Source organism: Apus apus, chromosome 1 (assembly GCF_020740795.1).
Source record: "Apus apus isolate bApuApu2 chromosome 1, bApuApu2.pri.cur, whole genome shotgun sequence".
NCBI lineage: Eukaryota > Metazoa > Chordata > Aves > Apodiformes > Apodidae > Apus > Apus apus.
In genome coordinates this window covers 181,994,740-182,022,458 of record NC_067282.1, presented here as the reverse complement: position 1 = coordinate 182,022,458, position 27,719 = coordinate 181,994,740, and the positions used below count along the sequence as shown (strand labels likewise).

General features: G+C 37.7%; 1 protein-coding gene across 5 annotated transcripts in view; it reads right to left on the bottom strand.

The window, feature by feature from the left end:
• The window catches only part of CPED1 (cadherin like and PC-esterase domain containing 1), a 142,672-nt gene that overhangs the window by 21,831 nt on the left and 93,122 nt on the right, over positions 1-27,719 (bottom strand). For all 5 annotated transcript variants that reach the window (XM_051632171.1, XM_051632162.1, XM_051632180.1 and 2 more), the window contains one exon: positions 4,766-4,883. In XM_051632171.1, coding sequence (XP_051488131.1) covers positions 4,766-4,883 — 118 coding nt within the window. The remainder of the gene's footprint in view (positions 1-4,765; positions 4,884-27,719) is intronic.

Genomic DNA, 27,719 nt, shown 5'->3' with positions numbered 1-27,719 from the left:
AAAAACACAGAGATCTCAAAGCTATCAGGCCTTGCTGGCACAGTCGGATTTCTCATTGCAGCCCAGCAAAGAAGATCCAAAAGCAAATGTTTGCGGAGTTGATCTGGCCTTAAAGTTTGTGACAGCCATTACTACCAGGAAGAAGCTCAGCCACTAGCCAGCTGTGCTTCACTATGTGTTACAGATTCCTGCAGCACAAAAAGCCACAGCAAAACACCAAGGCTGCTGCTTATCAAGTTGCCAGGACAGGGACGGAGTGGGAGGCTGAGTGAAGCAACCCTGCAAGGTCCCAGCAGCCTTGTAAGAGACTGCTGCTACCTCAGGAGCATGGGAATTTCTAGGGAGGCAGCCTGCGCTTGCACTGAGCAAAAGTCCCGAGGAAGTATATTTTGGTAAGTAGCAGGGTGAGTTATCTTAGCAGATAAAAAAAGGCCTTTCTAACTATAACCATCAAGACTTGCTTGTATGGGAGCCTGCACTGGTATTTCAAAGGGCAGAATATGTCCCAGGGTGGTAGGACCACACAGCTCCAGGTGCTGTGTACCCTGCACAGCTGCTGCTAGCTCTGCCCCATGAAGAACATGCTCACTCCAACCTCAGCTATACCTGCAGATGGTGTGGAGTAAGTGACAGCAGACTGCACCTAAACAAAAGTCTGGACATTGGCTTTACCACACTGTGGATCAGTGAGGATAACCCAGCTCCTCTGGCTCCCATGGGTTTCTTCTGAAGGCTGCTGCTGGGCACACAGCCTCGTTCAGCCGAGTGTAAGGAGAGGAAGGAGGGATGCTCATGCCCATGGTGCTGGGGTGCAGGCGGGGAGATGGAGCTGCTCAGTACTCATTGACCAGAGGAGTCCCAAACTTGAGTCAACCATGCCCTAATCATCTAGTTGTTTGCCCGTAAGGACAACTTGTCCCACTCTTCTCCTCAGCTGAGGACTGCTTTAAAGTTCAAAATTAATTAGGATGGAAAAATAGTATGATTTTAACCTGGTCATTTATTTGGGAAAAGAGAGATCCAAATTTTGGTCCCTGGGCAAGACTCTATGTAGTTTTATCTAGGGGTTAAAGTGAATCTTTATCTAAACATACAAAGTGGATAACCAGGAGCATGGAGTGCACTTTAAATTGAATATCCTGCTCTGTGGGAAACTAAGGGCTGAATTTAGATGATTCTTCTTTCCTGCAGCCTCCAGTGCTGGCTGTTGTGAATCCCTTCCTCTCACTGGGCCTCCCTTGGCTCTGAGGTCCCTCTCTCCTGGCTGAGGCTTCCTGGCTACCACTGGGGCCAGTCGTGCTTTGTTCCTCCAAGATTTCTATTGCTACTTGTGGATTTTGTCCTTCGCTCTCTCTGCACCCCATTTGCAACCCATGGCTAAAGGGTCATTCCCAGCTTCATAGAATCATAGAATGTTTGGGATGGAAGGGACCCTAAAGATCTAGTTCCAACCTCCCTGCGATGGACAGGGACACCTTCCAGTCATATGAAGACACTGAAAAGTACAAGGTCTCAGATAACACTGCAGTAGGTGCCATGAAAACACTTTTTATTGCTTTGTGCCTTTTGAGTAACAGGGGAAGGGTTTTTGACAAGGGACAGAAAGGTCAGTTGGTTTGAGGTCTGGACCTGGACTACCACTGCATTCAAAAAACATATGACAACTGGGCAGGCTTTTCCTGACATCATAATTTCTCTTTCAAACCAAACAAAAAATTCTGGCAATGCCTACAACACATGAGATCCTTCATTTTATGCTATTTTCTTCTTAACATCCCATACATTTATGAGCTGATCTGGTTCTAGGTAATAAACTAGATGAACTGTATAAAATAAATATTGTGGAGCTGAAACATCTGAACCATAAAAATTTAAACTTTGGCAACTGAAAGTGGTAAGTACCTTTTGAAAAACTTTTTTGAAATAGTGTGTTTAATCTATATTCAATAGCTCTCTAGGTATATTAAGAAAAAGTAGATCCATTTTTGGCATATGCTAAACATTAGTGGCAAATGTAAAAAAATGATAGAACAAGAATATATAGAGATAAACTCACATTTATAGGTAGCACTGACATTTAATGTTAGTATAATTGTTGTAGTTTTTATCCTTATATAATTTTTTCTTACATTATGTGTGTAATTTTATGCATGCTTAAATCAAATTATTAACTTTTCATATTGTAAATTCACAAAAGTTATTCAATGCATCCCTTACCTTAAAAAATAAGATTATTTTAAAGCAAAAACATTATGTTAAACAAAACTCATATATAAAAAAAGACAACTAACAGTGAAAAATTGCAAAAAATCAGTATTAGTTTGGAAATCAAGCCTATTTTTAATTGCAATTATAAGTTGAGGTTTTTCTCCCTATTTATATAAGGTAGCAGCACACACTGTAGCCTTCAGCACCATTTCAATCAGCCTGCATTTTCTAGTTCTGTAGCTAACTGAGTTAGCAGCAGCTCTCTAGGAGAAGCAAAGTTTACCTCCAATTCACTGACAGCAAGAAAGAGAAAGCTCCTATTGGTTTAAGTTTATCCTCAAATTAAAAACTCATCAAAAAAAAGTTTTATGAAAGCCTGAAAGTAAGAGGTTAATTTCTTTTGCCTTTAGCTGCATTTAACAATAACATTTAAATTATATTAATACATAATAATATATAATAAATATAGAAAACAAATTATATAAATAAGTATATAATAGCTATCTAAAGGGACACAATTTTTAGGCAACAGAATAAATGACATTAGGCCTACAAACTCATGTCCAAGCTGAAATTCACACTTTGTAATCAAAGAAGACGCTAATTTAGTTGATCATCAACTTATATCTGTGCTGGACCTAAATTCAGATAGCTACTGGATGCAAAGAGAGAGTTTGTACAGAATTGTTTTAATCTGAATACAGTTGTGGAAAATGTGGAAAGCTGGATACAACTAAAGGACACATGTCATAGCAGCGAGGCAGAACATCAGAAGTGAGGCAGCCATCTCTTACCCACAGATGCTGTAATTGTGTGCATACCAAATTTCCACAGACTGCAGTAGCCCTGCACCTGCAGGAATTTAGCACAACTTGGGGTTCTCATGGTCTTTATCAAGCCTCTCTCCCTCTGAGGAGCCAAACACATGGATAGTGCTTCCTGACTTCTCTATTATTGATAATACAGCAATACTGAACAGAGAGGCACCAAAGGACTAGAAATGAGACATGAGATCCTGGTCATACAGAACTGCAAAGAAGACTTCTGACTTTTACCATCTGAAAACTGAGGTTTCATCTCTGCCTCTGCTGTTCTGCCTCAGCCTTGGCTGATGTCTGCACAAATACAAGCTTTTGCCAGCATAGATACATCCAGCTGTGATAGTACTTCAGTATCCTCATACAACTAAGCTATTCCCTGGCTTAAGAACAGTGTATGTTGCTGACTTAATTCTCTAGCAGTTTTGAGTTTTCTTCTGACAGGATACTGGACATTGCTTGGCTTTCCTGCCAGCAATCTTTGCCTTATAAGCAGAAATTATTCTGTTTAATACACTTGTCCTTTAAGACTGCATCTCCTGAAGTTTGTTTCCACTTTAAGTGTGTGCACTATTTGAAGTAAGGCTGTAAAAGATATTTTATATTCAGCTTCACTTCTTTAGATGCAGTATTCAAAAGAAGCATGTTACGTTATCAGGAGAAGCAGATTGTCTGCCCCAGAAGGACGAGTCAGTCAATTTGGTTTGGACTTTCTAGTCAGGAACCTTATGTCCTGATCTAGTAGCATAGAATAAGTTGTTTGTCTTTGTGACTCACAATTGGCTGTGTGACTAAAATATGCTGCCAGGTATAACAGTGTCTTCTCTGTCTGTTCCCTTCATATAACAAAAAAGTATTATATGCCTCTATGTTTCACACAAAGTGATGCATTCAGGCAGTTCCCACATCCCTTTTATTTTCAACTGATTATTCCATGAGTTTGTGCAAATTTACTGCTGTGAGAAGCTGCTCCTTTCTGTGGCAAGATAAAAAATACAGTTGCGTTAGTAGAGATACAGGACCATTGGGTTATTTTTCATTTGTCTAATAAAGAATTGAACAAAATTACTTATTGTCTAATCCAGCAAGAACTTAATCTCTCAATAAGACTGCATATCTGAGTAGTCTTGTGGATGACTCAGATTTATTAAAGGACACTTGCGTAAGTCTTCATGCATCTGTGAGCTAAAGATGAATATCTGTCTGCTGTTCTGTTGTCCTTTGGGTTCTCATTAAACCAAAGTGATGTTTTGATTGTATTAGTTATTGTATAATGTTTTTAAGGTATCACAAAACTTTGAAAAAACACATATTTTGCTGTTTGAGATTGCTAATTGTTTTTTGTGTTTCCAGTATGAAAACGAAAGTATAAAATTCAAATGGATCAAGCTGATGTATTCTTTTCCTGAAGCTAATTTATATTTTGAGTAGATATCCTTTCCATTTTGAATAATTTTTATTTTAAATTGTTTTGATGGAAATATTTCAATGCATTTTCAAGGTTATGTGGCAATGACAGTGGTGGATCACTGATTGGAAATTCATTAAACAAAAAATTGTCAAATAAACTAGTTAATCCAATTTTTAAAATCTGTAACTATTATATATGTAACTATTATATTTGTTAAACCTATCGTGCATAGCTTAGAGCATGTCTGTAGAAAAGAGATAATGTTTCTTGTTTTACTCTGATGAGGTTAACAAGTTAATTTTCAGAAGAAAGAGGATTAAGTACAAACCTTTTGTGTCTCCAGCTTCACAGGTCTTAAACACCGTCTGTGAAATTGCTGAGAGGTATTCATGAGACAGAGGCTGCAAGCCACAAGACTCCTCTGGATGAATTCGAGAACCACAGTCCTGAATTAAAATGAAATCTGTGAAAATGACAGCACTGCACCCATCCATATGACCTCGAAACCCTCTTCAAGGACTTTTACAGAGGAAAAAAGTTGATTGGGGCTTGGTTCTGCAATTCATTTGCCCTTGATCTTCAAGATATATTTTTAATATGAAATTTAGAATATTTTTTCATTCATACAACAGTTTTGTAATAAATAATCCAAATCCACCGTAAATGTAAAAGATACCACATTTTCTAAAGATGTAACTTATTAAGGCAAACAAACGTTACATTCATTTAATTCCATGTTGTCTCTACTTATTGCACAATCTCTACCTATTTTCCCTTAGCAATTTCGCATGCATACCTGCAGCCATATGGAGTATATTTTTGTCCTGAAATATCACAAGTTAGCTTCAGGAGATACAGGTGCATAGAGGAAAAGAGAAAGAAAAATGCCAAAGGGAAAATGTTTGAGCTAGCAGAGTGACTTCAAAAACTTATTAGGGGGTACTAACTTAAAGGATTTAATATAGCTAGAAATATAATCTTCTTGTGGGTCTTCATGTGAGATGTAATTCATACTAAACCTCAGACACTACCATAAGGATCACATAAATAATTGATACATTAATGGTTAAAAACATTCACCTTCTAATTAATTTTCTTCATTAAAAATCTGATCTTTTTCATGTTCTGTTTAAATAAGTGTTCACTAAGACTCACAATTAACACAGAAATATTTTATCTATGTTTATACTTGGATACAGAAATATGGACCAGTTATTAAATCAATAGAACACTGTAAAGAACTAGAGACTGGTAATGCAATGGCATATACCCTAAACACACCTCATAAGGTGCTGAGTTTCTCACATTTTGATCCTTTCTGATACATTTTATAAGTATTAGAAGAAATGTATTTGAGAATTCATTAAGGCCAGATGCCTAAAAAATTTGCCTAAAAACTTTGTGAAAATGTGCAAATGAAAAGTGTTCTTGGCTTTTAGAAAACTGGAACATTCTTCTATGTGTAAGGCCAAAGGTGCTGCCAGATCCCACAAATTTCTGACAAAATATCCAGATACAGTGATTCCTTACCATGAGTTTTAGCATGTGTGTGTTTTTACCTTTGAAGTAACACACTGTATCAGTGCCCATTACTTTGTGCCATACAGTTAAAATGTTCAAGCATCCATTGACATGGTATATATGACATCACAGCATTTGTGACATTGGGCAAATATTTCACTAATTTTAGACACCTACAGTATAAATTACTACATGAGTTGCTCATTCTAATTTTCCTTTCTCATTTCTGCAGAGAAATAGCAATCCTAGGCAACATTTTTAATCTGTTTTAGGTGTACTTCAGGATAAAATTGATCACATCCTAAAATGTCTTTCTCCCTCAACTGTAATAAGAGTTTAAAACAATTCTGAGGAAGGTATTTGCATGAGCTCAGAGGAATTTCTCTTCAAAATTCTTTATAAAAAGTACTCATCCTCCATACTGCATAGCCCAAAGTGGTGCTGTTGCCAGTTGCTTCATTAGAAGGTAGGAGCATTCTGGGGCCAGTGTTAACATAAGAAATAGTGTGTACTATCTCTTATTTCATTGTCTCACCCTCATTACTGTATTGCGACAAACTCACCAAAACACAGTGAGGGTTTTTTCACCCAAACGTAGAGGCTATAAAACTAGGACTTAAAATACTGAAAAAGATAATTTTATGACAAAGGAGAAAGCATTACGAAAATTTAACCATGGCAATCCATACATAATGTGCATTTATTTTAAAATACTGTATGAAAAATGCAGTTGTGGCCATTTCTGGCTAAATGGAATATTAGCCATGGTCATCTTCAATAATTCAAAATTGGCCTTTTGAAGAATCATGTATGCTAATTTGTCACAAGCAAACTACACATATGGAAACACACTGTTAGTGGAATGTATTCATTTCAAGAAGGAGTATTCTTGAAACCAAAAAGAATAATAAACTGCAATTTCTCAAAATAAATTAATAAAATAAAAGGATTTAATTGGTCTTTTCTCCACTGCAGTGTGCTGATTTCTGTATTTATTTTCTAAAATGATATGAAAATGACTATGGCAACTGCCATGTAGTATCATTCACTGCTTCCAAGAAATTTTGCTACATCTAGGATGCTAGGCCTAAACTGGGCCAATGAGCAAGTAACAGCTATGTCCTAATATTGTCAAGGTTAAATTTCAGATTTAATAGGATGTGCCACTGATATAGATGAGATATGAAACCATCCTGGAATGTAGTCAATACTGGTGGATCTTTGATTATGCAATTGAAAAAGTAAGTGAAATAATTGTCTCACAATTATTCTGATCTCATTGAATTCCATAGTGGGGAAAAAAACCCAAAAAAGTAAAAAAAAAAATCTTCCCATTGACTTTGAAAGGTTAAAGTAGATTTTGTGCACAGGAAATCTGAGAGATGGGTTCTTTCACACAGTTGGCCTGTTCTCTGTTTAATACTCTGTAAATAGGGAAAGCTGTTATGAAAAAATGAATGTCACAGTATATTCTAGTGTTAAACTGTGATGTTATCTTGGAGCCTCTGGGTCTGGACACACTGTACAGCTATTTGACAGTATTACTTCAACTAACAGTAACATCAGAAAGCTCCTACCTTGCAGTAAAACAATTTGCACAGGACTTCACAAGAAAGTCTGAAATTCCTGAATGTGCTGCCATTGCTCTCAATACAGTGCCATAAAATAATTTAACAGGGATTTTCTTGTTCATACCTCTGCTCAGGGTACGTGCTTAAACAAACAGAAGTTTATTTTAATTGCATTCCTTAGAGAATATAATTAACAAATTTTCATGTGGCTGGTTTGTTATTAATCACAATCAATATGCAAACTATGTAACCATTACCTTTTATTATGTTGTATCGTCAAAGTATGCAAATAAAACATTTTTGAGGATGCTGCTTCTGTTTAGTAACTCACACCTGAAACATCATGGGAGATGTTCAGTGAATCACTGAGCAAGCCTCATTTGTTTCATCTTTACTTTTGTGGGAGACCAATCCATTCTTATCATGGACATATTTGCTAGAACGCGTGGCAGCTACAGATTTAACACAGCTCCACCAATGTAGGGCACATTAAGGGTTTTTCTAACTGCCTGCAGATTTTTTTAAGTTTTCTTCAGGTGCTGCAGTGACATGACATCCTTCTTGCCTTGCCCAAAGATTCAACATTTTGTGATCTCAAGCATGTTTACAAATGATGACTCATGGCAAAGACGAGAGCCAGACATGTAAACTTAAGTGATAACTCTTGCTCTGTGTCTGTTCCCCCTTTCATTTTTAGAAGACAGTCATTAAAAGGCCCTTAAAATGTCTGGACTAGAATCAAAAGAAAAATTCCCCTTCATTGTGTATCTCAGTGCAGAGTTAGAATAGACTCCTCATTAAGTCTGGTTTGGCATTTTACTAGTAAACTTTCATCTTTACAAAAAGTTTTCTGGACACTAGCAAACAAAAGGGCAATCAAGCTTTACTCTTACATCTAGGTAGCTTTCAGTCAACATCAGTTGATACTCAGAGGGTGAACACTTCTGGAGTCCAGTTACTATGTGAAATGAGGATTGTTTTTGCTATGATGACACTACAGTCAACTTGATTCTTTAAAAAGTTTTTGTCTTTAAGAAGTCACACAGATCTTAGAGCCTGCTAATTTATATTTTTCTCAAATTATTAATTTGGACACAGCAATGCATATGTTATTTCATTTATTTATAATCTAAGTGCTTGATTTAATAAGAATTTTGTTTGTTTAGCTCAGCTTTCAATAACTGCACTTTATCTTCTCTCAGTTGTATACTTATGTTTCTGCATGTGCATATATATATCTATACATGCAAAGTTTCACACAGATGTACATAAATACTAAAAAAAGCCATACCAGTTTTAAAATCATATAGATGTGTGTAAGAGAGAGAGAGAGAGAGAGAGAGAATCAAAGCACTATAAAGATGATCCACATTCGTGCAGCTAATACCATGGAATCAATGTTGTATAGACAACACCATTGTAGTTGCAGTTAGACTTTAGATTAGGAGATCTAACTTAACTATTAATGGAGTTTTAATTGTTATTGTACTTTTTTACCATGTCCACCATAATGAAGGAATGATTACTCTGAAACTAGAGTAATTGCCTACAGATTAACCCCATAAGCTACCATCAAGCAGGAAGCAGTTAAAAGGAGAGAACGGAAGAAGCCCATGACTTTCCTGGGACAATCCATATCAAGTAAGGACAAATTGTTTATCTTTGTTTGTTTGAACAGTCAGTGCTCCAGCAGTAACAAAACACATAACAAACACATAACAAAAATAAAGCTACTTTAACCATCTCAAAAACACATTTTAAAATAAGAAGGATTTTCAGAATTGTTTTGGAATAACACAACTCTGTTCATTCAAAGCTGTTGCTAGAACTATAATTTTCAGAGCAAGTAGACTTAAATGAATGAATTGAATGCTTCAGAAACTCCCACACAGGGTGCCTGTATCTATATTCCACACTCAGCTTTCTCAGTAAAAGTCCTTCTTGCATTTGTATCAAAACTCCTAGTGAACAGTGGGAATGATGTTAACAGGTAATGTTTTCTTAGGTACTGAAATTGCACCCAGCTCAAATCACTGAAGACTACCCCTACCAGTCTAATAAGGGATCAGCATATCAGAATGTTTTAAACTAAACAACAAGATACATTTATTTACAGGAATTTATTTTAGTATTGCACACAACCAACATGTAGCCTAAATCTGCATCTTTTTAACATCCAGAGCCCACACATGTCTGGGGACTAGTGGATGAGATAAATGTCATTCACTAGTTCTTGGCAAAGAAGGGAGGAGACTTCTCCATCCATCGAGCTCTGACCCTGGAGTCAGACCCTCTGGCCAGGGTTGCCCATCAGCCTGGCAGGTCACCCAGCCACCTCCCCTAAGGCAGGCAGCCCTGCATCATCTTATGCTGCTGCCAGGGCTGCCTTATTTCTTTTGACTGTTTACATTTTCGACATGACAGAACAAAGCTTCATGTGAAGACGTAATTTTTGAATGCTTTCCTGCTGGCCTTTGTATGCTCACTGCCTTAACTCTATTTGATCTGCTTTTATTTAAGCTGTCCTGAGTTTCTAATGAAATCCTTTAATCTCTCTTTAGTCCCTCTTTTTCTATTATTTTACACATAACTAAAACTGGATGAAATGTGATTTAAAATGATGCTATGGAATGAATTCTAATAAAATTAGTCAAAGAGTGAGCTCATGAAATAGTGAAATTGTATCTTACTGCTAGGGAATAAATTGTGAGCAGATGGATTAGTTCCACTCTATCAACTTTATCAATATGGCAGCAATAAATGAACAGTTGGCATATTGACTTATATTCAACCGTCTCCCTTTGTCCGGCTCCATTATTCAGTGATAGATGAACCTCCAAAGATTCAGAGTTCAGGCTGGTTCAGTTCAACACCCACATTAACTAGATGGAACTCTTAGGTGTACAAAATAGGTCTAGAAAGCTCTCAGAAGGAGAGAGGAAGTCTCCCAAGAGATTTCAGTTCTTCATTGCTTTTGGCTGGGAAACAATAACTATTATTATTCATTGAGCACTGTCTAAGACATAAATGAAGACACTGCCCGCATCAAAGGACTCACAAATCCATTAAACAGAAAATATAGGATTAATGGGTTGAACTGATGGAGCAATGTGTCTTTGCAGCTATGTTTTAAAGGAAATAAACTGCCACCAGTGTGTTTTGTAAGGAATCTAATGTGTTCCATCTGCAAAAATGGGATAATAGTTCGCCAATGACCCCAAAGGCACTGTCACAAAAAACACATTAAAAGACTATGAGATGCTCATTTCCACAAAGATCTGGAAGACGCCATAAAAACACTTTAGACATGGAGTCTGGGCACTCAAAGGGTTGGAACATGCAGTGCACAGACATCCGTAGGAAACTGGGAATGATATGAAAAGTGGAGATACTGGCCATATTGTCAAGGCATGGTGAGGACATCGGAGAACAGCTTGAAGTTTGGACAAAGTGCAGCCATCAGCCTAAATTGCTTTCAGGTTCTTATTAGTGCTAGTCTTGTTCCTAGAATTCTCATGATTTTGTCTTAAGAATACAAGTATACCACCAATTGCAGGAGTTTTCTCTCTGAATCACAAATTTCTGTGTAGAAAAATTGTAGGGGAATAATGCCACATGCTTTAACCAGTGATGGAAGAACATCGTATCTACACAGTATCTTTACTATCTGCTAAAGATCTTTTGAAAATCCCAGTAGATGACCCTCTACAAAGACAACTGCCTCAAAGCACACACTGATTATATGGACAAATACATTTCAGCTTGACACTAGAGCAGATGCAAAGGAGTTTCCTCTGCACTGAGAATGCTAAACTCACAGAAAGCTAAGAAACTGCTTTGAGGAATAAACACTACTTGTAAAGAGAAAATATTGCAAGTTTCATACTATTATTTTAATTTATTTTATGTGTGTAGAGAATAAAAAAGAATCTTTTCAATCTATGAAGGATTTCGATCCAATTTCATTTTACATCATGTTTAATGGTGCACATGGTGTCAGACTCACTATCTGCTTTCCTGCTCCGAAAAAATCAATAGTTCAAAGTTCTGCATTTGTGAAACATAGAACAAAAGTATCCACACGAAAGCTAAAAAAGCACAACTCTTAATCTATCAGAGGCTAATGAATTATGATTCTAAACAACTCAGAGATGCAGCAGAAGCAAGAACATGAAGATGACTGAATGTGAAATCCAACTCCATGAAGAATAAAATACTATAAGCATGTTTTGGAAAAGATTTCAAACTGTACCTAGAGATAGTTACAGCCTTTTTTATTATTATTATTTTTATATATTTGAAGCTCACATCTGTGTGGATTTTTTGTTTTTCGACTGCTTCTTTAGCAAACATGTTTTCATAGTGCAATTAATGATATTTTTCCCAAAGAAGAACAGTGATGATTTCCAGCTTGTGTGCTTTATAAGCGAAAAACACAAAGGAAGAAACAAAGGAATGAAAAGAATTTACTGTTTCTTCCTCCCTCCCTCAAAATGAAGATAAAACAGGAACAAGGAATAGCAGATAAAGAGAGGCATTTTTCCATTTTAGGTTCTGGTGTGGTTTTAGTTTAAAGAGTGAGATGAACATACTAAGAGCTCTACTAGTTTTGCATACCCACTTAGTCCTCCTCTTTCCCCCATCTTTTCCCAGTGCAAGCTCTGAATGTGAACAGACTTTGAGTTTTGCCAAGTCCAGTCTGAAAATGGGGAGTAGCATGAAAAAAACATGTGCTTTGACAATGCAAGAAGTAAATATTTTATGTGATAAACATATTTATGACTCTCTCTCAATAAAGTGCTGATGTGGCCCTGATTGTTTATCCTGGTAGTTAGGTAACAAGTGTACTATATTAGCCGGGAAATACCACAGCCTTGTGGCTGTTTTTAAGCAGCATTCATCTTACCCTCATGCTCAGGGTAGACAGCAGTCACAGTTCACATTGCAGAGATCTATACTCTATACCTTCTTATGTGCAAGAGGAGCTTGAGCTCTAGCCTTGTTTTGTTTATTTTGGATTAAGACCTTTATATCATAGCCATGAGGAGCACAGCAGAACTCCTTGGGCTGAACAGCTATCACTACATTCACAAGGTATGAAAAGGTATGAGAGAATGAACAAGTTGAAAAGCATTACTGCTCATCCATGATTCTGATTTTGAAATACTCTGATGATGAACACAATGCATTGAAAAAACATGTTAACCAAAGAGTTGATCCAGTGAGCTTGCACACCTGCTAAAGCTACTGTTAAAGCTGCTTTTCACAGTAAGCAAGACTGGCAGATTTGAACTTAGTGTTTCAGGCTGCACTGTATGAAAAGTACTTATTTCTTACTTTTAGTACAAAATCCTGTAGAACTTACAAGAGCATCTATTAACTTTATTTAGGGCTTGGGGCATACTGAGGTTAAGATTCCAAGGAGAGATTTAGGATGTTTGGGTCTAATTGACAACTCTGCCTCTGATTTTCTGAATCAGCTTAGGCAGATGACTTGAAGCTCCATCCAAAAGTACTCACACCTGTAATGTATCATCTCAAAGCCCTCACTCAGTTGTCACCATCCTCCTAAGTGCCTGAAGTTATTTTAGTCAGCATAGACAAAACATTCATATCTCAGCACAGCTGTTAGTCAGCCCCTTTAGCTCAAATAGAGTTCAAAAATCCCTTTACCAACAGTGCATGATCTGATAGGTGTTCTCAGGACATGCCACTGGGAGCTTGGAGAGCACAAAGCATCAACTGGTATTTCCCTGGTAGAACATCTTCCTGTGATATTGCAAACATAGGTTAAACCTCCTCTTTTAACAGATTTGCAGTAGAGATTTCAGTTCAAGCTCCCGTCGTCTTCCCTCCAGTCAGTGGGTTCTGGGCTTTTCTGGGCAGTTCTGTCTCAGTCTCTCATGAGGAAGCTGTTTGCGTTGCCTTTGTACGTACAATTAAATACTGGCTTGTAAAGAGCCTTGAACCTGCTCCACCCACAGGCTAGATGTGAGAACATAGGATGAAACTGGACAGAGGAAACACCACCAGACTCCCTGTTAACTAATATGTGAGAAAGGACTGACTGAAGTATGTACTTAACTCCCTAAGAAAGCACATGGCAATTCAAACTGGAGGACAGGCTCTCCTGTTACACTGGAGGTGTGACTCCCAGAGGAAGGTACACTTCAGATACATTCCTTTCCATATGATTTTCTGCAGGGCAATATATCTGATTCCCAAATCACTGTGCCGGCTCATGTAGAATCTAATTTTTACCAGCTGAACTCTTCTATTTCAAATTTTTTTAAAGGGTTATACCCAGACAGTTTTGCATGTGTATTTTCTTCCCCCAGCTCAATGAGATGTTCTACTAAAAAAAATCTTAAACCTTTCTCTGCAAGCTTTACTAACCCTCCATACACAATGCATAAAGAGCCTAGTTACGCTGCTTGGACGTGGCATGTTTCCCTGAACCTCAGGATGCTTAACTCTCTATTCCTAACTGATTACTCTCAATTCTCTGGCACGTCCCCTGAACATGAGAAAAGGAATGTAATACTGATGTATTATTTTTTCAGCAAAATATTAGTGATGAATAGCAAGCCCAAATGATTGAAGGAGTATTAGTGAGCTGTTTATTAATTATTTATTATGTTATGTTGGCTGCAGAATGAATTAAAATGTGGGGTTTTTTTGTTTAAGGAGTTTGTGCACTCACTTGTTCTCTGTGGCATACTAGGTTTTGGAATACACATCAGAGCCATGCATGGTCTGGGGAACATTGAGGAAGCCGCTAATACAGGCTCAGAAACACCAAGAGAAAGACTTCTGAAGCTGTTTTTCCAGACAATGCCAAAAAATCCAGTGAGTTCCTGCCTTTCATGTAAAGACAAAGTCTACATATGTGTGGAGGTTTCACACTAATGGAAAGCATGCCTGTGTCTGGTGGACACCAGGAGGTATTTCCCTCTGCATAGTCACAGTCCACACTGATGCACATGTTGGAAAAGCCCCAGGCCCCACAGGGCCAGCTCTGCGCAGCCCTGCCCTTTGATGTTGGCTGCCTGTAATGGTGTCCCAGGGAACACACTGGGCCAGATCCTGAGAGCAGTTGTGTTGAACACCTGAGTCAGTTAACTCCCAAGAGCCAAACACTCTCCTCTTCAAAAATCAATACCCCTGGTGAAAGGACCTGTGCTTGCTCTCCAGTGAGAGTGGTATGAATGGTTTGTCTGCTTAATACTGCACTGAGAAATGTCACTGAGGTATAGACTGTCAGAGGGACACATGAGTGAGCCATAGGGCCAGACTTCAGCCTGGGGATGTCAATTTTGTGGAAGGTCATCTCAGCAATTACTGTTCCTCACCTGAAAGAGTGCCAAGAAGAAAAGAGGCATGTGAAATAGATGTGCCCATTCTGGGCAGGGATGATCCCTAACACCTTGTGCCTTCCCAGCAGCTCAGTGGGGAGCAGGGTACAGCAGCTGGCAGCCCTGCAGCAGCAGCTTGACCATTCTGTATTTGGCTTTGTTTTTAAAGCAGCCTTCAGTGAAGGGCTCATCTCTGACAAAGGGTCCATCCCTAAGGCTTTTCTTGTCAAATATCAAACCCTTCTCTTATGAAGACATCAGGTTGTTTGTTTAAGTGAGTCAAGAAACATGTTCAAAGTTCTTGAGAGGGTATATTTTTAGAAAGACATCATTTACACAAATCTTTCTAACTGTAGCTAGCAAGTATTTTATGAAAAATCTATTACTGATATAAAGTTTGGAGCTTTGTTGCACACCCAAAGGAATGTGAGGGATGAAACTAAGAAAGGGTAAGTGACATTAGAGAACATCTCTGTGCATATATCTAGGGCAGATGAACATTGTATGCTTAGGTCTCCATTTCACACTATCCATAATATAAATGGAAGATACTTACATTGAGAAGCTGTTGCATAAGCCTATGGCAGTGAAGAGGGGAGGACTGACTTTTAGGCTATCCATATGAAACAGAGTGAGAGAATGTGAAGATTTAAGGAGTGGTGGGGTTTTTTTCTCCTTTCTTTCTCTTCAGTGAAAAGCTTCAGTAAAAAAACAATACTTCAAAGGAAATCAGTCAACATAATTTGAGATTAAAGTTTCTTGCGCAATGCACACAATGAAGATTATTGAAACAGAAAATATAAACATATTTGTAGTCAGTATCTGGTTATTATTTATACCTCCCTTTTACCACACTGTGGCTTACCATGAAAAGAATGAAGTAATGAAGGACTGATTTGCCTTTGAAAAACAATACATATTTCATGCAAAAGAACATTTGAGTTAGAATATTTTCCTTGCTATCTAACAGCTATGTCCACCACTAAATTTTACATATCCCTAGATACCGATTTAACATACACAGCTTGGAGACAGGAGTAAGACAGGCAATTTTATATTCCTGGAACACCTACAAATCTGGCCATGCAGTAATTTATTTTCTAAACTATAATGGGGTCAAAATTCACTCTAATGAATTTTCAGCACACTTGCTGCTATAATCACAGAAGTACATTTCACGGATTTTTATTATGATCTTTTTCAAAAGATACTGATTAAAGGTTTGCCTTCTGGTGCATAGCAGACTGAAAATGCAGTCTCCATAGAGCTTGATGGCTTACTGAACAGCAGACTGCATGCAGGTAGCTTTCACACATGGACAGAAACAGATTGCATGCAGTTAGTGCCAAATGAGCAGATTGAAGTTAGAAGTCACCCTCTCTCCAACAGCCTGCCCACAGTAATTTACTGCTGCATGTCCTTTTCATTCAGCTAAAGTAATCAAGCAGCCACTAGTTGAATAAGGCCTCCCTTACAAAAAACAGCTAATTAGTTCTGAAAACTGAATAATGTGCTTAGTGACAATGTTTATTCTACTACACAAGACATGATAAGTGATGCTGAGGCGAAGCCTTGCTTTGGTCAATATTAAGATCACATTGGCAGTGAGACGGGTTACAGTGGAGACAGAAAAAAAAAAACCCAAAACACATATAAATTGAAATTTAGATTCCCTTTAACAATGTATTAAGGCAGTTAATTACAGTGTATTAATCACTTAAGTTCCCCTGACGGACAGAAATAGTTTTATACAGCAATTTACTCTCCCCAATAGACAGATGTCTGGAAGATTTCTGTGATTCACTTCAGGTCTGAGGAGCAATGAGGAGGCAGACAGTGCAGACAGTGCAGCAGTACAAACATAACTGAGTCAAAGTGACTCCGGTTATTCTCCCTGAAATGTCAGAAACATGTTAGCTACTGTTTTTCTTGCAAGGAGAGAGGCTACACTTGGATCTGGGCAATGTTCCAGGCTCAGGCAGTGACCCAAACTACACTTGCCAAGATTCAGCACTTCAAAGAAATAGCTAAGGACTCCACCTTTCCAATGTATTTTGACTCAGCCTAGAGGTGCTTTAACTTTCTTGTGTCCATTAATGAAATCAATTGCTGTAAATTCAGATTTCTGAAGATGTGGAACAAGTTTTTCTTTCAGTAAAGTGGGCATGGATACATTCACATCCCATAGCAAATCCTCCTACATCGTAATTTGTTTTTCTCACTGATGGGTTTATTTGGTTACAGAGCGGCTCTGAAACCACAGATTGAATATTATCTTACTGTTTCAAGAGTTTTGCCAAGGCAGGTGAACAGTGTAGCTGATGGATTACTCTTGGCCTGCCCATACTCCTAGTCATTAGCTAGTTATTCTCCATCTTCCTACACTTCCTCAGTAAGATACTGTGTATCTTGCAACAGGAATTTTACTCAGAATGTTTGCCCAGTAGTAACTCAGCACAATCCCTACAAATCTTGAGCCAAACACACAGCTCAGATTCCCTACAGCACGAGCTCTCTTCCATGTGGCAAAAGGCTGTCAGAACTTGCTGTGGACAGTGAAAGCCTGGCCTTGTGGCAGAAAACCAAAACATTTCCAGTTCAAATCAGACTTAGAGGATGTGCTACAGATGAAAGGACTGAGATAGTGCAAGAGATCTATTCCATCAAATGTTAGATTGTAGTGTATTATGATATAGCATACACTAGATACCATATACTTTAACCTATATTAGATAGATGACAGCAATTTAACAAAGGTTAAATTAAGTATTAGTGCAAGGATGTTGTCATCTTGTTTTTATTTCTTTTTAATTCCCTCCTTTCACATAATTTCTACAGCCTATTAATCATTTGACAACAGCAGAGGTTGCAGAAATTTTACAGTCTGTTTTTATAGAAACATACAGATGTGGAGTAATCTTGCTGTGCTGATTCTATGACACTGATCTTTATCCTTCAGCTGCTAATACCCCTCTTTCACATAAAAATGGCAGTTCTGCATGACTGAATCAGGGGAGGATACTTCTAGACAAGCATTCATGTTTGATAACTTCTTATTTCATTGTAATTATTTTTTTAATTAACAACATGAGCAAGACAGTAAGAAAGCCTGAGGGAAGGCTGGAAAGGGGAAAGGTGAGAGAGAAGGATAGGGGTTAAATGACCCATATTTTTCTTATTAATTTTGTATTTAAATTAATTGTTTTCTTAGGGCACATGGTTGTCTAAATATGCCAAGTCATGACAACTGAAAAGAATTGCTGAAATAACTGTTTGCAATCACTAAAAAATATTTGGAAATACTTTGAAATGCCTTATTTATTTATTTATTTTCAATATAGAACCTGCCTTCAGTTGTGTTGAAAGCATAACAAAAGGAAACAACTCCAGATTGGCTGCTAGTCTGAGAACACTGCATTACTATTTTCATCTAGATGGAACCGTGAAGGAAACATGTAGTAGATAAACTCTAGCTTATAATTTTGCACTGTAAAATGGCCATACAGAGACTGATCTTAATAGACCACCACACAGAGACTATGGGGATTAAATAACCTCCTCCTTCTAGGTTGCTGAACTTCAGCATACTGGGGAATGAAAAGGTATGCAGGTCCAACAAATGACCTCCATACAGCTACGAAAACCCAGACAGCAGAGGCTCCAAATGGCCTTCACACTGCCAAGGTCAGTGGCCTGGGGATGGCTCTGCTTCCTCCTGGCAAGACAACATAAACCTCTTTACTGTATCGGAGCACAAAAGTGAAGCTTCATGTAAATGAGACTTGGATGTGCTGTAAGGCATTTCTTGCAAAGCAAAAAAGCTGCCCCAGTCTTCTGCCTTTCTCGCCCTCCAGTAGCTAATAGAGGTTGTGAAGTTAGTCCTGAGTTAAAGCCAAACAAAAGAGGTGCTGTCATTACTTACGAGCACTGGTGGCCTGCTGGCAGTGTGCGGTTCATAACCAGTTTTTACAAGAAGATGGATATTTCCCAAGATATTTTTCCTGTCTTCTGATTGACCTCAGGGGCAGCTGTTGAGTGCAATTATCTCAAAGGTCCACAGGGGTAAGGTGTACCTCTCCACAGCAAATACAGCAAGTTCAAAAGTAATCTCTCTCCTTTCACAGTGCTTAATAGTGAATGTCTCAAATGCCAGGAAATAATGCAGTGTAACTTCCCCAAATACTAATTTTTGTACCCTACCAGATATAACTCACATACATAAGTTTTTTTCCAACAGAGCAGCTCTCCAGATCTGCATATCCTTTTCCGAAATACGAGCACCTTATCCAAAGCTTTCATCATACAGACAGTAAAATGCACGTCAAATAATGATATACGCTCAGAAAAATGGCGATCAGAGTGAAAGCACGCTAATCATAACTTCATATTGATTTTATCTGGAATAACTTGCTGCTTGTAACAGCCACATGTGAAGTGTTTAAGGGGTTGTCCAACCACATGTTTTTGCTCTGCTTCTGTCAACTAAGGGCAGAGATCTGTTTGCACAGTGTAGGACTCTGAAACATTATGATACTCCCACAAGTATTTCTGGCTTATAAAACAAGAAATGGGTTACCTTGAGGCTGTGGTATGTTCATCTGTGTTTTATGTTACAGTTGTAATACTCTTCATATTTTGTAAATTATATTAGCTACCTCAGATGTCAATGATAGAATTTCAAAGTGAAAAGGCACTTCTAATTATCAATATAAACTAACATATATAGTTTTGAACCTTTCACATCATAATGATTTGTCACAGTCAAAGAGCACATCTGACTTGTTTTATACCTCTCAAAATTGTGCATTTTCTTCCAGAGTTCATGGAATCACAGAGTCACAAAATCATTTGAGTTGGAAAGAACCTCAGGAGGTCTCTTATCTAAACTTGTGCTTCACACAGACTCAAATATGAGAACATACCAGGTTGCTCAGGTTGGTTTGTCTATTCTGGTCTTGAAAGCTTTCAAGGAAGGAGCTTACACAACCTTCCTCTGCAGCCAGCATCACTTGACTGTCCTCAAAGTGAGAAACGTTCCCTTACATGTTCCCAGCCAGAAACTGCCCTTTTTCAATTCATGACCATTGGCTTTTTTTCTGCTGTGCCTCTCTTTCATTAAAAGCCTGGCTCCCTCTTCTTGGCAACTCTTCCTGAAACCTTCAGCACTCTCGGTTAAAACCCACCATCTCCCTCAGTCTCTCTCCTCAGAAACCAAGTCCTGCAGGCCAAATGTGCATTAAAGGCTTTATAAGCTGTAGCTGGTCATTCATATAAACACCTGAGACCTGGCTGAAGCTAAAACTCAAGTTAGAAGTAGGTATTCCTCTAATTTTGTCAAAAGAGGCTGACTAGCAAATATTCTGGGAATTTATATGCCAAACTAAGCCCAGAGGAAAACACAACCAAGAGATCTCAGTAAACTCTGAGAGCCTAATAAGTAATGATGAGATGTAAGAGATGCAAGTTTAAATTCTTTATGCACTGACTGATGGGAGTTCAGTTAGTGATTTAAGGAGAAAATCTCCAGTAGTATAAGCAGAGACTGATTCTAAAGCAGAGGTTCATCCGGCATGGGGATTCTGCTCCACTTTAGGCAGCAGTTTCAGAGATTAAAAAAAAAAAAAGAAAAAAGAAAAAAAGAGCCAATAAAAATCTTTTTACTCTGAACTGTAAATAAAATTCCTAATTTAACCAGTTGCACTATACTTTTAATGGAGTTTTATTTGAATGATTTTAAGTGTGACATGTCCTCTATATGATGTTAGTATTTTAACTCCTACTTAAAATAATTTGCAGCTTCAATTAAAAAAAAACAAAACAAAAAACTGTAATTTAACACTTACTTGGAATTTACAATTAATTCTGGTTATCAGTCACAGCTCAGGTCTATAAAGACAAGGTATTTTTAGCAATACAGAATTCAAAATATGTCTTATTTTGTATCAGTTTCTGTCTGCTTCTTTAGGGGAATGGGCATGGTAGCTCGATTTGAAGAACAACCTTTACAAATATTTCATAGCAGTTTTCTAACATAGCAGTGTAGTATGACACCACGTGATTTATTAGAAACTAGTAATAGCACAAATGATTACAAAAAGGCCAATTAAGAAAACTCTATTGCAAACATATCTGTAGTTACAGCAAAAGACTGAGCAATCAGTCACTACAACCGAAGTGTCCTAAATAATATCAAACAAAAATGTCTCTCTCCACCTTAAAACATGTCCCAGTAAGTTAATAATCAGCCTGTGCATGGAAACCTATGTGTGGCAGCTCTGCAGATAACAGAGGAGTAGGCTCTCTGACTGTATTTTTACTGCCCAGAACTCCAGATAATAATCTCTTTCTTATAAGGTGCAACTAAATAACTATTTCTGTGGTTTAATTGATGTGATTACGTTAGCAGAATGGAGAGATGTGACAAAAATACCCAGTTCTGTGGCAGGAGATGGAGCAAGCAGACAGGGAACATCCTATTCTCAGCAAGCACATGGATACTTTGCATTCATATCTTCCTGCTTTGGCTTCACATGTTTAAGGTTGAGCACTCATATCAGTACTTTGCCGGGTTGAGAACAAAATACTCAGCATTGCACAGGAACAACCACTTGAATTCCTGCAATTGCTGATATTACAGGCACAGAACCTTCCTCCTGTACTATCTTTATTTTAAGGGCCCCTTTCACAAATAATAGCCGGGAAACTTGCAGGTCTTTTTTGAAACTGCAAGATAGTTTGCAACGGTTGTGGAAAGGCAGAGTACAAGATCAGAGAATGTATTTTTTCTCATTATCACCTAAACTATACTTCTGGTTTTAGAAGTGATCATGATCTCTGATCCTTGAGAAGGGAGGGCTGCTATTGACTTTCAGAAGATCTGTTTTCTATTATGTCTGGATGGCACGGGTTGAGCTCTCCAGCTCACTACCCAGAGGACTGCCTTTCTCCAATCACTGTGCTGAGGGCTCTGAGGGACTATTGGTCTGGCTTAGGCCAGAGAGATTCAGACAGGGATGAACACCCCTTCATTTTTTTCAGGTGGTCCTCAAACACAGTACAGACATATGGAATTGTAGTAATTCATGCTGTGGTTTATTTTCTGTCTTTTTTAAACTAGCGACACTTAATCTCTTCATGATAACATTAAAAGGCATGCAACTTGGAATTATAAAAGCAGTGTTCCTAGGCATAGCTTTTTCTTACAATTTTCATGAAAGTAAATGGAAAAAAAGGGATTCTGCAGATGAATGCAGGTGCCTTTTGTTCCTTGGGGGCCACAGCAGCATTGGATTCTTGTTCAAATATAAGAAAAATTTTGAGCTCGCATCTCAAAGTTCTTAGTTCAAAACTCATGTGACAAACATGTGAGACAAATATGAACCAGTATGGGTGAGTTCTGGATGGCTGGACTTGGTGATCTTAGAGGTCTTTTCCAATCATGATGATTCTGTGATTCTGTGGTTCTGTAGATATGGACATATTTAGGATGACTATGAAATCTAAAATTGTCTTAATTTTCTAACTATGACAGTTTATGATAGAAATGAGCTATTGACATAAAAGCATTGTATGATTAATATCTTGGTGTATAAATTCATGCTTTGTCCCATATTTCTGTTTAAAGGTGACCTGTAATTTATGAGACAGAAGCTGAAGCCATCTTTAGTCAAATGATAGAATGTAGCAGCTCCAGAAGTTGATTTTGATCATGCCAAAGTTAATAGGCTTCCTGAGGAACTAGAATAGTGCCCATTTGCCACAGATGGAACTTACTGTATCATCTTAACACAAATGCTCCCATGAAGAGTTAATGCACTATGTTCCTATCAAGAGAAAAGGAATTAATACAAATCCTTATCATTACAAGTTTCCAAGCTTCTTACAGTCCAGCACTTGCTCAGCATGTGAAAGGGTCAAAATCACATCTGATATTAAGTGTATGATGTGCTCTTTCCATCTTGAGGGGCACCTATCCTAAGACCTAAACACCATTCATTTCTTTGTTCTTTCCAGGAAGAAGACTTTTCCAGATGGCCCTTACCTGCTTTCTAGCTTGGTATTTATAGGTTAAGAAACACTTTTCAAAGAGCCCAGACTGGCAAGTTGGGACTTAAGAACTCAAGAAAATGAAATGAAAAACAAAAGTGTGCTTTTGAACCTCTATATGTTACTCTGCTGTGCTGTTCATATTATTCTATTATAAAATAATAAAAGCAAATTATAGTATTTACAGATCAGCTTTTACATTTCAGCTCTTTTGAACAAGTTATAATGTGTTTCACACCTAAAGGTAGGGGACTGGCACAAGTATTTATAACTTCATAAATTCAACCTGTCCCTGCTCATAACAGGGAGGTTGGAACCTGAAGATCTTTAAGGTCCCTTCCAACCTTAAACATTCTGTGACTCTATGATTCATAAGGTGAGCAGTGAACTCTTTGACTTTTTATTTCATAGAGACTAAAGGTAGAGCCTTCAGTCTTATCACTACTAGGTTTATTTCTCTATTGTTTATTTAAATTATAAATTGCATTCCTAACAGATGATGAAACCCCAGATGAAGGATAAAGTCTCAAGATGTATAAAGAAAAAGTAAAAAAACCCACACTAATTTATACTTTCAAATAAAATTATTATGGGAAAAGTGGTTTTGCTGTTCAATTTCCTTCATCAGCAGTCTTCTTTTTTCCCCATTTTCTGTTATTTCACTTCTTTTTCCAAAACAAACCTTTATGCAAAAATCACATAAACTCTCTAATGACTTGACCTTGTGTAGGTAGGAGTTTCGGGAATTTTCAGTGGGTAAAAAGTCAGATTCATCACAGGTCAAATAATATAGGAACGTGTGCTTTCACTGTGCTGAAATATATGCATACAGAATATCCAGCACCCCACAAGCCTTCAACTTCTGAATATCATATCCATCTTCAGACACTCATTAGTCACAAAGTGGCACCATAGTATGGTCAGCAGGTTTGAACTACATGTATCTCATGTGCTAGTGGATGCAAAGGACGTGCTAAAGAAGCTTGCACCTCATTCCCTACCACCTGTGAGCACCAGACTCAAGTAACTTCGCATGCATGAGTTGTCACACATATTTTATCAGTATTTCTCAGGAAGCAAGTTACACAGGATACGTTTCATCTGATCAAATATTAATATCTGGAACACAGACACTAGGTCTTTATAGCTAAGCCATTTGGACAGCTAAAATAGATATTCAAAACAGATCAGCTGAACTGTGCCCTAAACCTCTCAGTTTTTCCTAGTTGATTATAAAGGCATCCAAAAGAACAAGCTCAGCTGTAGAGCTCTGTTGAAAACAAGTCAGGTAAGAGAGATCCAATCCACAGTGCACAAGCTACAAAAAACACTGGGGTCACAGAAGGCTTTCCATTCCTTCCCACCACCATATTTTCATTTTTTGCAGATAATGGAAACCAAGCAAAATATCTGCAACAGAGGGTCAACATCAGCTGTCAATTACCAGAGCACCCTTTAGAAATGCACACAGTAGCTCTTCAGGTACCACTTACCTCTCTGGCAACTCATCATCACATTACTTTCTTTTAAGCCTGGTATGAAGCACAGAGGAAATCCACACTACTGCCCTCATCTTTCCTACAGTCAAAAGAGTAGGCAGCAGAAGATACTGTTAATATTTTTCCTACAGTAAATCAAATATAAAACTTATTGGGCCACAACATATAACAAGTTCTTTCACAACCTGTAGCAGAAGCAGTCAAAAAACATATGAACTTCAAATGGGCTTTGGAAATAGTTAATAGTGAGCAATAAGCCACAATAATGAAAAACAGAGATTTGAGGCTAAACTGAAAACTAGTATTTTCAATATCTTGCTTTCAAAGGGAGCAATAAAATGCATTCTGAAGAGACGATACTCTTTCACATTTCTTTTTCCATGGATTTACATATTTTTCTGGGCTCCTGCCTAGAGCTGATAATTATTAATTTAATTTATTGTAAAACAGAAAAGAAATCATTAAATTCCTGCTGAGTGTGGTACACCTTTAATCCATCAGTTTTCCATCTGCTCTTTGCTAAAAACAGCAACAGAACACAGAATTACTGATGCAGAGCAAAACAACTACAATGCCCTATTTTATTTTTCAGAACTGCTGTTCTTTCTAGCAGAGGCCTCTGTCTTTATTAATGAACCTTTCAGACAGAGCCTGGCCTATAATGCTACACCATAATTTGGTCTGTCAGGCAGTCAAACTCTCTCAAACCTACAGAAGGGGGAATAAAGAGCTTCTTTCCCAACCTGAGCCCCAGTGGAAAGAATTATTAAAGGATTTGACTCAATTTTCTGGGTTTGTGCCTGGAAGGGATCTCTGAAAATGTCCCCTGGCTAAAGACATCCCAACATCACCTATCTGGACCAAACACAAAAGTTGCACAATAAAGCCTATTGCTACTTTGGCCTTCTACAGCTTTTGCCAGCAGGTTCTTCCCAAACAGAAGGACTGAGTTGACATTTTTAGATTTCTGTGGTTATTTTTGAAGTCTTACTTAGGCTTAAATATGAAACACAATAGTTTTTACCATTAAAATCAACATTTTTGGTGGCTAGACAAAACACAGTCTCAATAATTGAGACTGTTTGATCTCTTACTTATTACAAACAAGGAGGCCCTGAGCCTTCCTTCATGGAATTATAGCATCAGTAAGGCAGAGTGGAGTGTGTGTAGGTAAAATCTTTAAGACAGTGTTACAAGAGGAAAAAGGCAGCCTAACATACTCCTGCTTAATGACGCTCAAGTGTGTATGCAAACACAGCCCACATTTTATTTTCAGAAACAATCAGATAGACTTCTTCTAAAAAATTAACAAACATGTTGAGAAGATATGTCCAGTTCTTCTGGTATCTGTGCATTAACACATATTTCTGAGATGAGGAATGTAGCATCATTAAAATTGAAAAAAAAAACAACCCTCAACATTTTGGTATTTACATGTAATTACAGGTCTCCTTTTTGCAGCTGCTTCTTTAGTGTTTCATTTCTGTCCTGTGTCTGTTCTGTTGTTTTAAAAGAACAGAGCTTTACATACTCTGGCTTTGTGCAGCACACTAGAGCTTAGTATAAGTTTACATATGTGACACAGATGATGTTAATAGACATAAATGTCCCCTAAAGTAATTTTCCATATTTATTTTGGAACAGATGTTTTACCTCTTTTTGTGTCCTTGGACACTGGCCATTCCATAGGACTTTAACTGAGACACAAAAGGAACTGTGTGAGTAAAACATGCTTTGTTTAGCACATGTGTCTTCCTTTCTGATGGAATTACCATCAATATCAGAATAAAGATATTATCTGAAGAGGAAAAATATTAATAATTTGCTTTCATTGTGCACAAATTATCAGACATGCAGAAAAAGTGTTAAATGCTTCCTATGGTTATACTGAAAAAAAGTTAGTTTCACAGAATAACAGAATCACAGAATCCTAGGGGTTGGAAGGGACCTCAAAAGATCATCTAGTCCAACCCCCTGGCCAGAGCAGGATCACCTAGAGCACAGGAACGCATCCAGGCGGGTTTTGAATGTCTCCAGTGAAGGAGACTCCCCAACCTCTCTGGGCAGCCTGTTCCAGTGCTCTGTCACTCTCACAGTAAAGAAGTTCTTCCTGATATTCACATGGAACCTCCTATGCTCCAGTTTGCATCTGTTGCCCCTTGTCCTATCACTGGTCACCATTGAAAAAAGCTTGGCTAATTAGAACTTTATCGCCTGTGATAATATGTAGCTTCTCATACTTCTTATAATTTATTGATTACTGATTAAGCTGAATTTCTGGAGCAGCAATATATAGTTTAAGATCATTTTGCTAGCAAGCAAAGTACGTTGTTTGAAAATGTCTGTTTTCTACTACATCGCAATTAATTAATTTCAACTAGATAGACATACTAGCTTGCTTTGAACAATAGATTAAAGTAATTGCTTTATTTGGTTTTATACTTTTATCATAGAATCAGAGTCACAGAATGCCAGGTTGGAAGTGACCTCGAGGATCATCTGGTCCAGCCTTTGTAGGTAATAGTACCACAGTTCTGTTACCTCCAACAATATCATAATACTTCAGAGCTCATAAACAAAGCCCTTATTCTTGAGCCCAGCTTCATCTTGACTTAAAATCTGTATCATGAGTTTTTCTTCAATTCAGTGACTCTTTCAAACTCTGCCTTCATTTCCCTAATGTCCATATGTATAGTTACATAGCTCTGTAACAGAATATTTACTGGATCAAAAACAAGAGAAAAGTCTTCTTGTTTTAATGATGTCATTGACCCCAAACTGTATTATGTACAAATAATTGGTTCCTAAATTGTTCATTTGGCAAGGAACAACTTGGTTTAAAACTCTCTTGACCTTTATCGAATAAAGCATTTGTGAGCAATAAGAAGTCTCTAAATTACACTTCTCTCTTTTTTCACTACTTTAAAACTGAACGGAAAGAGAAGTTCTTAAGCTCAGTTATGTGAAGCATAGATAGAGAAAATAATTTGCAGCTCATTTTATTTCCAGTTTAGGCTGAACTAAATCCAGGATAGCACAGCTTTTTACAAGAAGAATCTGAATTGTGAGAATGACAGACAGGCAAAGCAGGAAAGAAAACCATAAGTAAAGAAACCCATGAGGTCATCTAGTTCATCTTCCCATACTGAGGCAAGATCAAGTTTACCAGCAGTTTTACTAATCTCACTAAAAGTCTTCCAGTGAAGGGTATTCCACAACATAGCTAGAAAAATCTGGGAAAAGCCACATAATCTATTACTCATGAAATGCTAAGAAGCAGCGATGGGTGA